Source organism: Mustela putorius, unplaced genomic scaffold (genome assembly GCF_011764305.1).
Source record: "Mustela putorius furo isolate JIRA1106 unplaced genomic scaffold, ASM1176430v1.1 tig00003896_pilon_pilon_pilon, whole genome shotgun sequence".
Classification (NCBI taxonomy): domain Eukaryota; kingdom Metazoa; phylum Chordata; class Mammalia; order Carnivora; family Mustelidae; genus Mustela; species Mustela putorius.
The window spans coordinates 3,104,790-3,118,343 of NW_025422045.1; the positions used below are offsets into that span (position 1 = coordinate 3,104,790).

Sequence of the window (13,554 nt, forward strand, 5' to 3'; positions counted from 1 at the left end):
ATAAGAAGTAGTGATTATGAAGCATTTAGGTGGTAGGAGAGAGTATTTTGTCAGGTTCTTGATTTCATATCCTTAAACTGGCACATAGTAAAATAAATAACAGTAAAAGAGAATTAAAAATTCAGAACATGTCTTAAGTAATATCCCTGTGGTACCAATATTTGTTTCTACTTAGTTATATTTAAAAAGTGCATAAACAGTGGATATATTTCTAGTTCATTTCCTGATAATCTTTGAAAGTTTTATAGAAAAATACAAAATCTTACGGATATTTTAAAATATCTTGTTCCTTTAGAGCTCTGTAAGATCATCAAATTTCTATTTAAACTTAACAGTACTTACATTTACCATTGGTTGTAAAAGTCATTCATACCAATAATAATGACTGTTTCTAAACCATATCTCAGTTTACAGATAGAGTTCCTCAAAGTTGTATCCATAATCTTAATGAGTTTTTAAACCCCCCTTATGTTCATGTACATTTAATTTATTATATAAATTGCCAAATCCTAACCCTTTTAGTTTTGAAAGTTAGCATTTTTAGTTACTGTGCTTTTTTTTAAATGCAAAATTTACTGCTAGTTGTGTATCCTACGCTAGTTTCAGAAGTAATTGGTATGCTGCTCTCATGACACAGCAATACAATGATTGAATCAAACCAGTACAAGGAGCTGGTTTAGTACTGAAGTACTAAAATCTTGCGGATTTAGTACTGAAGTAACGTATAAGCAAATAAGTCCTAATGTGGTTAAGGAGTTAAGATATATGTGGTACATGTTTAACCTCCTTTGTAAATTGGATCAGCCAATAATTTTTTATTTTATTTTATTTATTTATTTGACAGAGATCACAAGTAGGCAGAGAGGAACGGAAGCAGGCTCCCCACTGAGCAGAGAGCCCGATGCGGGCCTTGATCCCAGGACCCTGGGATGATGACCTGAGCCGAAGGCAGAGGCTTTAACCCAGGGAGCCACCCAGGCGCCCCGGCCAATAATTTTTATAGAAATAAAAGACTAGGTTGTAATTTCATCAAATACCAAATAGTTTCAAATATTATTTATTGATCCTTTGTGTTAGTTTTGCTGCTTTTTTAGTTAAAAAAATCCAGTACTAGTATTTATTTCTTTTCATGAACTTCTCTTCTTTTTCTCAGTTCAAAATAAAAGCATGAATGAGAATACTCCTTGGTGGGAATAGCTCAGGTAATATGGGCTTGACATGATAGCTCAGACAACAGTTACTGGTATACAAACACTCACCACCTACCACATTGTATACGTACCACCTGTCCCTTATTCCCTCCCTGCCTCCACCTAGGCAGACAAAATTCGCCAAAACCCAGAGCAGAGTTAACCATAAAGAGTTCAGTGTTTTGGCTTTGGGGCATAAGCTAATGGAAAATAAATTGAGTTTAGTAAATTATGCTATGAATCGCTTCTTTGTAAATTCACTTATGGTTCCTGTTCTCAGAATTGATCTGTCCTTTTGGCAAGTTTTCATTGCATCTTAGAATCTCCATTACCAGTACCTCGAGTGTGACTTAGTAATTAAGGGTGAGGAGTCTGAAGCAGTTTTTTTCCTTCAGCATATGAAGTTTATTTCTCTAGAGATCCAACTCATCACAACACCTCAGAGACATAAACTGAAAGATCCCCATATTTTTCCAAATGACGTGACTCTTTAATGAGATCAAAGACGGGTCCATAATTATCTGATGCACAGAAGTCTGGCTGCTTTCTCTCTTGACTTTTTGGTGACAGCTTAATAGAGATATAATTCACATACCATTATAACTCTCCCTTTTTAAGTGTGTACATTAGTGGTTTTTAGAATATTTAGAGTTGATTAACTATCACCACAATCACTTTTTTTTTATTAAGATTTTATTTATGTATTTGACAGAGATCACAGGTAGGCAGAGAGCAGGCAGAGAGAGAGGGGGAAGCAGGCTCCCCGCTGAGCAGAGAGCCTGATGCAGGGCTGAGTCCCAGGACCCTGGGATCATGACCTGAGCTGAAGGCAGAGGCTTAACCTACTGAGCCGCCTAGGCACCCCCACAATCAGTTTTAAAACCTTTTCACTTCACTGAAAATAAATCTGAAACACTTTGGCCATCACATTTCAATTCTCTGGTTATTCTCCTGTCCTAGCCAATCACTAATCTACCTTCTGTCTCTATAGCACTGCTTATTTTGGACTTTTCTTACCAAAGGAATCTTAAAAAATGTGGTCTTGTGACTGTTTCTTTTACTTAGTGTAGTACTTTTGAAGTCCTGTCACTTTGTAGCATGAAATAGTATTTCATTTCTTTTGATTAATGAGTAACCATGGTGTGGATTTATTTATTCATCAGTTGATGGACATTTGTGTTGTTTGCACTTTTGTGCTATCACGACCAATGGTACTATGAATATTGTAGCTAAGCCAGGTTACATTTCAGAGTGGCCACACCATTTTATATTCCCACCAGCAATGTATGAAGATTTTAACTTCTTTATATCCTTGCCAATACTTGTTATTATCTCTATTTTTTCTATTGTGGCCTTCTTAGTGGGCCACCCCTTGAATCTTAAATCACATTTATCTGTACCTTATTGTTGTGATTTGTGTTTTCTTACATTTAATTACAGTGATCCTTATCTGATTTGCTGCCTCTTGTAATTTGGTCATTGCTGTGCCCATGTGTTCAGCCTTCTTTGTGTTCCTCCTTTCCTACTTCTGCTGAACTCTAGATAGAGCTTGATGGCTGATTCTGGTTACATCACTGCCTGTCCTTGTAAACAAGAATTACAGAAGATAGAGGTTTTGATAGCTTTATATAGAAGCAGACTGTTTCTGGGGTGGCTGGCTGGCTCAGTCAGTGGAACATGTGACTCTTGATCTTAGGGTTGTGAGTTTGGGCCCCGTGTTGGGCGTGGAGCCTACTCAAAAAAAAGAAAGAAAGAAATAGGCTGTTTCATTTTTTTTTTAATTGCTATCATCTGTTCTGATAATAGTCATACACTAAAGTGGGAGACTTGTGAGATTGTATATTCCTGTAACTGTCATTTGTGGAGAAGGAAAAGACTTGCTACCAAATACCTGTTCATCCTCTCTTTTTAGGAAGTGGTTTAAAAAGTGCATGTTAAATACAAAACTAATCCATAGTCTTAGAAGTTAGGATAGTGGTTACAACTTCCAGTAGTTGGAGTGACTGGAAGGGGATTTCTAAGGTGCTGGTTATCTTATGTTTTGTGATCTTGGAGGTTACATAGGTATGTTCACTTTGTGAGAATAGATTGAGCTGTAAAGTTAAAATATGTTTGTCTCTTATACTTCAACTTAAGTTAAAAATAAAAAACTCAAGTTAAAATAAATACTTAAGTTAAAATAATAAAAATAAATATAAAATATAAAAATATAAATAAATATAAAATAATAAAAATAAAAACTTAAGTTAAAAATCTTAACATTATTTAATCATATTTTGGACTTCCACATTAACTGCCTTTCTGATAAATACATTCTATTTTGAGTCATGATATTTATTAATTTTATGTTGTTACCATTCTTATGTGTACATTGCATTGATGCAGATGAATTAATTTCAAGTTCCTTTCTTCAGCAGCTCCTACTTTCAAAGACACAATGATTTAGATACCCTTAGATTAGTTATAGGAAATTTGGTTTTATGTTTTTGCTGTGCTGCTTTAACTGACTGATCTTCAGCCACTCACAGTCTTGGCTGGAGTCTTTCTGCATATATCTGAAACTTTGTGAAATGCAGTAATTGTGTATTTTGTCTATCAGTGAGTTATATTCTCATCAGAGAATAGAGTAGTACGAAAAAAAGATACATGGGAAAGAGGAGCTATATTTATACTAGTTCATTATTTATAGCTTATCTGTCTAATACAATAATGATCTAGATGCAGAAAAAAATATTTAATTACCACTTTCAGGATACCAGGAGAAAAGCGTTGACTAATCAAAGTCTTTTAAATTCTAGTCCTTTGATCTGTTTTTACTGTAATAGGTTTTGAAGAAATTGTTAGATTTTAACTAAAAATGTAGCTGAAGGTAGATCATAGAGCAAGGTAAGTTTTTGGTTAATAGAAGTTTTCAAATAGGCTTCTGTTCTATGATCTTTACTATATTTCTGAAGATTGGGTATGTGGTAGAGGTATCAGAGAAAAATGGCTTAAAAGAACGGTAAAATGACTTACTACAGCCAACTTATATCCTGGTATATCAGGAAAAGGCAGTTCTCTGTTCTAACGATGTCCTCAGTGGCATCTGAAATGCTTCAGTTAGTGTAATAAAACACATTAACATCCTTTTAAATCTCTAATTTTGTCTTCTAGGCCTTCCTTAAAGTTTCTCATGTCTCAATGGACTCCTGAATATAACAAGCTATATACCTTAAAAGTGGATATGAAGAGTGAGATTCCTTCTGATGCGCCAAAGACACAGGAGAGTCTGAAAGGGATCCTCTTGCATCCAGAGCCCATTGGGGCAGCCAAAAGTTTTCCTGCGGGAGTTGAGATGATTAACAGTAAAGTGGGGAATGAATTCTCTCATTTGTGTGATGATTCTCAAAAACAAGAGAAGGACATGAATGGTAACCAACAAGAACAAGAAAAAAGTGTTGTTGTGAGGAAAAAACGCAAAAGCCAGCAGGCTGGCCCTTCTTACATGCAAAATTGTGTTAAAGAGAACCAGGGAATATTAGGATTGAGGCAACACCTAGAAACACCAAGCGATGAAGATAATGATTCCTCTTTTAGTGATTGTCTTTCTTCCCCTTCATCTAGTCTGCATTTTGGAGATTCTGATACTGTGACTTCGGATGAGGATAAAGAAGTCTCTGTAAGACATTCCCAGGCAATTTTGAGTGCTAAAAGTAGAACTCATAGTGCACGGTCCCAAAAGTGGCCTCGGACAGAGACAGAATCTGTTTCAGGATTGTTAATGAAGAGACCCTGTTTTCATAGCAGTTCATTAAGGAGGCTTCCATGCAGAAAGAGATTTGTAAAAAATAATGCCTCACAGAGGACGCAGAAACAAAAAGAGAGGATATTAATGCAGAGAAAAAAACGAGAAGTGTTAGCCCGAAGAAAATATGCATTGCTCCCCACTTCTAGTAGTTCCAGTGAGAATGACCTCAGCAGTGAATCCTCTTCCAGCTCCTCAACTGAAGGAGAAGAAGATTTGTTTGTTTCCACCAGTGAAAACCACCAAAACAATACAACTGTTCCCTCAGGTAAAAATGTTTCTTAAGTTGAGCAAAATGTGGAAGCTCTTGCGTTGTGTTTGTGGTTAATTTTCTTCTTCTTTTTTTTTTTAATTTAAAGATTTTATTTATTTATTTGACACAGAGAGATCACAAGTAGGCAGAGAGGCAGGCAGAGAGAGAGAGGAGGAAGCGGGCTCCCTGCTGAGCAGGGAGCCCGATGCGGGACTCGATCCCAGCACCCTGAGATCATGACCTGAGCTGAAGGCAGCGGCTTAACCCACTGAGCCACCCAGGCGCCCATTAATTTTCTTCTTTGTATTAGCGATTTCATTGCTTTTAGAAGGAATATGAGGCTCAGTTAACTTTTATTTTTAAGCCATATAAATAAATTGCCACCTGTAGTATTAAACCATGACTCCAGTTCTAAGGTTAAATTTAAAAATTTTTTTCGGAGGTTCTGTGATGGATTTCTTTTACATTCAACCACAGTAAGGACACTAAAATAGTTAATACTATTTTTCCTTTAAGTACTCTATTCTTATTACTAGTTACCTTGTCATAATCTTTAGAATTGAAAAATAATTTCAAGAATTGGAGAGATGCTCATAATAGAACACAAACTTTTAGTACTGACAGTACTCAGTGGAGCACATGATTAATCAGTTAAAATTGAATTGATAGAGGATTAGTTTGAGTACACTTTCCCCTCCTCACAGTAAATATTTTATTTAATTAGAATAAGTTTATGTTATGTCCCTGAAGTGTGAGTATGTTCCATATATACCATTTTTACAGTTTTCTGAATTTAAAGGAAGTTTTGAAGTGAGCTTTGAGTAATGTTACTTTCGTGAAAGAATGGGGGATAAAGGGGTGCGTGTTTGGCTCAGTGGGTTAAGCCCCTGCCTTCGGCTCAGGTCATGATCTCAGGGTCGAGAGGCAGGCAGAGAGAGGGGGTGATGCAGGTTCTCCACCCAGCAGAGTGTCCGATGCGGGGCTCCATCCCAGCAGATGATGAGATCATGACCTGAGACGAAGGCACAGACTTACCACTGAGCCACCCAGGTGTCCTAGACTATGATCATGGTTTTTAATACTAACACAAAGGTCTCTCATTTTTGCCTGATGTCCTGCTTGTCAAGGGTTGAGCCTGCTAGTTTACCGTGCCAATATCCATTTTCCTCTCTCTTTTCTTCTTTATGGGTTACTTCCTTTTCCAAGACTCCCTTTCCTCTTTCATTTTTATTTTTCTATCTTTGCCAGAACTCCAAAACCAGTAACTCTGATCTTTAGTCTTAGCCATGATAAGTTCAGTTTTTTCCCTTTTCTTTAAAGATTTATTTATTTATTTATTTATTTGACAGACAGAGATCATAAGTAGGCAGAGAGGCAAGCTGAGAGAGAAGGGGGGAAGCCGGCTTCCTACTGAGCAGAGAGCCCAGTGTGGGGCTCCATCCCAGGACCCCAAGATCATGACCTGAGCCGAAGGCAGAGGCTTAACCCACTGAGCCACCCAGGTGCCCTGATAAGTTTGTTTTTTTTTAAAACCCATCCAAATACTTGTTTTTTAAAGAGTTCACTGAGATCACCTAGAACTGGGGAGGAGGTTATAGGAACCATTCTCTGAGTTCTCTTGAGAAATAGGGAGGTGAGAGTAGGAATTGTCTTTCTTATTTGCTACATTACACATTTTCCTCAGGTGGTTAGACTGTGATGACTTGTTTGGGGAAGAGGGAGCAGGAGAGCCCAATATCTGCTTGAAATTAATGAGGTAGGATGGTTGGTGATGTGAAACAGAAGTTCCAAGTAGCTGTATTTGTAGGAGGTGTGAGAATAGAGGTAAGATAGGTTAATGTCAGTGTCTGTTTCTAGGAAGAGAGGAGTTTATATACTCTCAAGTATTCAAGATGAATGCAAACTCTACATTTTAAAATCTTATTTAATACTCTGTCTTAGAAGAATTGCACTATTTCAGAAACATAATTATTTTCAGACATTTAAGAGTAATGTTTGTCTCTGGAAACACTAATCCAAATGTTGAAACAAATTCTTTGGATTTTTTTTCTGGTCTTTCTTCCTTTCTTTTTTTTTTTTTTTTTTTTGGTCTTTTAAAAAAGATTTTCTTTATTTATTTCTGAGAAAGAGAGTGTGAGAGTACACAAGCAGGGGTAGGGGCAGAGGGAGAAGCTGACTTCTCATTGAGCGGGAAGCCCTACTCGGGGTTTGATCCCATGATCCTAGAGATCATGACCTGAGCTGAAGGCTGACACTTAACTAACTGAGCCACCCAGGCACCCCCTTTTTTTGTTTTTATTTATTTATTTATTTATTTATTTTTAAAGATTTTATTTGACAGAGAGATCGAAGGTAGGCAGAGAGAGAAAGGAGGAAGCAGGCTTCCTGCGGAGCAGAGAGCCTGATGTGGGGCTCGATCCCAGGACCCTGGGATCATGACCAGAGGCTTTAACCCACTGAGCCACCCAGGTGCCCCTCTTTTCTGGTTTTTAGACCAGTGTTTTTTTTTTTAAACTAATTTGTTTGTTTTTTAAAATAATAGTTTAAGAATAACAGTCACATAGTGTGCAATTTTAAAAGTACCAGGAATGTGGGTGCCTGGGTGGCTCAGTGGGTTAAACCTCTGCCTTCAGCTCAGGTCATGATCTCAGGGTCCTAGGATCGAGCCCCTCAGCAGGAACCTGCCCCCCGCCCCCGCCTACTTGTGCTCTCTCCCCCTCTCTGTCAAATAAATAAATAAAATCTTAAAAATAAATAAATAAATAAATAAGTAAGTAAATGTACCAGGAATGGTTAAAATAAAAAATAAAAGTTTACCACTTCTTCTTAGGTCCCAGTTTTACTACCCAGAAGTAGTTTGCAGTTACTTCTCTCCTTCAGAAAATGTGGAACATATATAAGGGTAAATAAATAATGTGGGTTTTTAAAAATATTAGTGTTGTATAGTTATATTCTCATTTTACTTATTTTATTTTAAATTATTTATTTATTTGGCAGGGAGAGAAAGACAGTGAGAGAGGGAACCCAAACAGGGAGTGGGAGAAGGAGAAGCAGGCTTCCTTCTGAGAAGGGAGCCTGTTGCAGGGCTCCATCCCAGGACCCTGAGATCATGATCTGAGCTGAAGGCAGATGCTTAATGACTGAGCCACCCAGGCGCCCCTGTATCTTCATTTTAAAAAAATGGTTGCATAGTATTTCCTTTGTATGGTTGTTCCATAATTTATTTATCCAGGTTTTGTTGATTATTATTTGCTGCATTGGACAGCCTTGTATACACAGTTTTGCACACGTAGGCAGGCATATCTTAAGGAATAATTTCTAAAAGTGTATAGGAAGTTACATGCATTTAAAAATTGCTAACTCTTGTTACCAGAATACCCTCCAGGGAATTTTTATCAAGTTCCTTTACCACCCAACAGCAGATGATGTCATGATGATAATAAAAATACTTAGCACTTTTTGGGTATTTAGTCCATGCTGGTAATGTTCTGAGTGTTTATATGTATTCTCATTTCATTCTCCCAACACTCTTATGAGGTATATTCTGTTACCATCACCCTAATATTACAGATGAGACATTTGGAAAACTTTCTTAGAATAATTTACATTCAAAAAGTTGAACTGAAATATTTTGGGACATTGTTCTATTTTCAAGAAATTTCAGGTCTCAAAAATTGACTTTCTTAGATTCTTAAAGGTAGGTTTTCTTTCTAGATATATTTTTAGTGCTGGCTTTCTGACTCCCAATTCCAGTATGTTTTAGTGTGTGTTGGGAATTTGGAGAGGGTTTAAATATCTCAAATTTTAATTAGATTTATCTGTTATACCTTAGTACGACTTATATAGATGGGTATTCGTTACTCTGGAGCTGCTAGGACAACTTCTTCACACGCTACCCATCACTTACTGGCAGTTGCTGCAGTGAACTGATGGAAAGAGTGTTTGACCTGTTAAGTATTTTGTTGTATCTTTAAACTCTTTAAGTTATAATAGTTGTATGTAAGTAACTGGTTATACCTATCACCTAAGAATGAATTAAGTCATTACTTTACGTTGTATAACAAACATTAATTCATTTGTTGTAAATAGTAGATTTGCCTCGTCCTTACTAATTGTGTTTTAAATTTATCATGGCTCTCTATTCAAGCCTGGAAAGATAAAATGATATGTGACTTGGGTTGTTAGTTGCCAGTTAGGTTGAAAATTTATACATCCAGTTTTGTTCCTGATATTATTTGCCAAGAACCTCAGATATTTTAAAACAGTTTAATAGAAGCTAAGTTTGGAGTAGATGTTAATTTTGGTGACATTTTTCTGTGATCTATTCAATGTACCTTATCTGAACTGCTGCTTAAATTTTTATTTTATGTAGTCCTTATATTAGCACTGGGAAATTCTCATTTCCCAGTTGTTACTGTTTTTTAATTCAGTGACTGTGTATTTTTATTTATAGTTTAAAAGAATATATCAGGTATATATTTATAATTTCCAAGTGCAGTCCATACTGTATTGACTTGTTTTAAAAGTTTAAAAGTTTAAAAACTTTAAAAGATAACATTTAAGATAAACTTTAAGACAACCTGTGGAATTATAAAGTCCTAATATTAAGAATTATATTTGTGAATATTTCTTTTACTCCTTTTCCAAAAATAGCACTGTAGAGGTTTTTGTTGTTGTTATTTTTATATAGAAATGTCCATACATAAGAATGGACATATACCTACATAGTCTAGCTTCAGTTTTCAGCATCCTGCCATACTTACTTTATTTCTCACCCTTCACTTTTTTTCTGGAGAATTTCAGAACAGTTTCTAGCTGTCATACCATTAATTTGTTTTGTATACTGCATATTTCCGGCAAACTGGTATTTAGATCTAAAAACTTGATTTAAATTTAGTTTAGCAACACTTCCTTGGTGGTGCTGTGTACTTTCTATTGCATCACTTGTTAAAGTTGATGAGAGTTCAGATGGTGTCATTCTGATCCTTCCACCCTAAAGTTCCCCATCAGCATTTCATGTAGTATTAACAACAGCTTTGATGATCTTGCCTGAGTCCATTATTTCATTAGGCAAAGTGATTACTTTCTAATTCTGTCCTTCTGCTTACATTTATTAATGGAAGTTCTATAAAGAATTCTTCCAACTAATTGCTTATTTTGAAATGCAGTCCATATAGGAAAGGCAAAATGAATGCTTGATTCTTTACCTTAATTTACCATTTTTCAGAATGAGTCAGTACTCTAGCAATATTTTTCATTTTTAGGTGTCATTATGAACTCACGGGTTTTTAGTACAGTTGATGTATTGCAATCTTTTTATTTTTTGATGCTCAAATAGTTTCTTCTGTGGCCTGTGGGAGCATCTTCAGATTGGGTTTGTGTCCTTTGTATACCACCCGAGTGGTCTTTGACAAGATAGTCTCTGATAAAAGATGATCCAGAGTCATATTTTACATTACCTGCCTCAAAGCTGGAAACCAACCATTTCTTTCTTTCTTTCTTTCTTTCTTTTTTTTAAGTACTGCTCATTTCCTATTGAGAAGTGATGTTTAGAGGTTATAGATTGGGAAGTATAGTGTTCATTGCTCTGCTGAGTTACATTATTGCTTTCACCTTTTTTAGTGGATAAAGTTAGGAATATAAAGGTTTTAGAAAGAGATAAACCATTAATTTTAAGACTATTTTCATTGAAATTTTAAGATTAGGATTTTTTTTAAAGGTCTTTTATTCATTTATTTTTTAAAAGAATTTTAATTAATTTATTTGACAGAGAAAAGACAGTGAGAGAGGGAACACAAGCAGGGGGAGTAGGAGAGGGAGAAGCATGCTTCCCACTGAGCAGGAGCCCAGACGTGAGGCTCCATCCCAGGACCCTGGGATCATGACCTGAGCCGAAGGCATGCAGATGCTTAACGACTGAGCCACCCAGGCACCCCTAGGATTAGGTTTTTTTTTTTATTATTTTTTCTAGGATTAGGATTTTTATGTAAACTTGTGTTTTATATTTGGATCTCTTTACTCTTACATTGAAAATCTTGACTAACAATATGAACAATTGCTTTTTTGCTTTATCCTATACATACTATAAATACACATAAATGAACATTCATAAGTGAATGTAAATGAAAATATTTATAATTATTACTAACAGTAATGCTAATAAGTCTGGGTTGTTTTTTTTTTTTTTTTTTAAGATATTTATTTATTTATTTGACAGAGATCACAAGTAGGCAGAGAGGCAGGCAGAGAGAGAAGAGGAAGCAGGCTCCCCGCTGAGCAGAGAGCCCGATGCCACGCTCGATCCCAGGACCCTGGGATCATGACCTGAGCCGAAGGCAGAGGCTTTAACCCACTGAGCCACCCAGGCGCCCCAAGTCTAAGAGTTTTTGAGGTTATGCGACCAATCAATTAATTTTAAAGATTTTATTTGAGAGAGAGAGAGTAGAGTATAAGCAGGGGTATGGCAGAGGGAGAGGGAGAAGCAGGCTCCCAACATGGAACTCAGTCCCGTGACCCTGGGATCATAACCTGAGCTGAAGGTAGATGCTTAACCGACTGAGCCACCCAGGCACCCTGTATTTTCATGGCTTTTAAATTTTGGTTTGTTATTCCATCTTTTTTCTGTTCAAAAATATAAACAAATAGGGCACCTGGGTGGCTCAGTGGTTTAAGCCTCTGCCTCCGGCTCAGGTCATGATCTCAGGGTCCTGGGATCAAGCCCCATATCGGGCTCTCTGCTCAGCAGGAAGCCTGCTTCCTCCCTCTCTCTCTGCCTGCCTCTCTGCCTACTTGTGATCTTTCTATCTATCAAATAAATAAATAAATAAAATCTTAAAAAATATATATAAACAAATATGTATTTTATTCTCTCCTCTTAAAATGTGTCTCTTGATTTTTCACCTAACAATTCTAAAAATTGTTAGGGTATAGAGATTATAGAGGAATGAAAGTATGTGTGTGTGTAGGATATATATGATATAAAGGAGACACACACACACACACACACACACACACACACACACTATCACTCCTTTATTCACTGCTTTTCATTCCTCTTTATTTTTATTTATTTATTTTTTTCTTCTTTTTAGTACTCCATTGTATGGTTACACCAAAGGTGGTTCAATCTGTTGATGAATAGTTTGCAGCCTTTTGCTGTTAAAAGCAGCACTGCAATGAATAGCTTTTTGTATATATTACTTCATATTTTTTGCCATTGTATCTTTGGAATAGAATTCTAGGAGAGGATTGTTGGGCCAAAGTTAAATGAATATATTATTTTTTAAACATGGCCAGATTTCTCTGGGGATCATAACCATTTTGGATGCCCACCAGCAATATTTGAGAGTGTTTTCTCAAAGCCTTTCCAACAGAATTTATTGTCAGATTTTAGGTTTCTTGGTCCATCTGATAGGTAAGAAATAGTATGTCAGCATTTAAAAATTTTTTTAATAAGTAATATCTTTCATATGTTTATTTTTATTTTTCAAAAGATTTTATTTAGAGGCACCTGGGCCCCTCAGTTGGTTAAGTGTCTGCCTTGGGCTCAGGTCATGATCTCAGATCCTGGGATCAAGCCACTTCCTAACACTCACCCCCACTCATGCTCCCTCTCTTGCTTTGTGCTCTTTTTATTTTTTATTTATTTATTTATTTTTATATTTTTTAAAGATTTTATTTATTTATTTGACAGAGATCACAAGTAGGCAGAGTCAGGCAGAGAGAGAGGAGGAAGCAGGCTCCCCGACGAGCTGAGAGCCCGATGTGGGACTCGATCCAAGGATCCTGGGATCATGACCTGAGCCAAAGGCAGAGGCTTTAACCCACTGAGCCACCCAGGTGCCCCCTTTGTGCTCTTTTTAAAAAGATTTTATTTATCAGAGAGAGAAAGAGAGAGTGAGGAGGTAGAGTGGCAGAGGGAGAGAGAGTATCAGTATCCTAAGTAGACTCTGTGCTGAACATGGAGTCTGACTCAGGGCTGTCTGTATTCCACCACCCTGAAATCATGGCCTGAGCTGAAATCAAGAGTCAGACACTTAACCAGCTGAGCCAGCCAGGCATCCTTTTTCATATGTTTAAAGGTCGTTCTGTTTCTTAATGATCAGTCTCTTCATATCTTTTGCTTGTTTTGCAGTCAGGTTGTTGGTCTTCATTCTTCTGTACATTTTCAGATGCTTTATATATATTGGGGACATAAATCCTATATACTAACACATTTCCCCAAAATTTGTCATTAGTCCTTTGACTTTGTTCCACTTTTTTATCATGCCAAATATCTATATATATTTTTGGTTAGTCATATTTGCTGATCTTTATCTTTACTGTTT

At 36.5% G+C, this 13,554-nt stretch overlaps 1 protein-coding gene across 8 annotated transcripts in view; it reads left to right on the plus strand.

The window, feature by feature from the left end:
• Positions 1 to 13,554, plus strand: part of RNF111 (ring finger protein 111) — a 96,191-nt gene that overhangs the window by 37,597 nt on the left and 45,040 nt on the right. For all 8 annotated transcript variants that reach the window (XM_004777278.3, XM_004777276.3, XM_004777279.3 and 5 more), the window contains exon 2: positions 4,344 to 5,242. In XM_004777278.3, coding sequence (XP_004777335.1) covers positions 4,363 to 5,242 — 880 coding nt within the window. In that variant the 5' untranslated portion in view covers positions 4,344 to 4,362. The remainder of the gene's footprint in view (positions 1 to 4,343; positions 5,243 to 13,554) is intronic.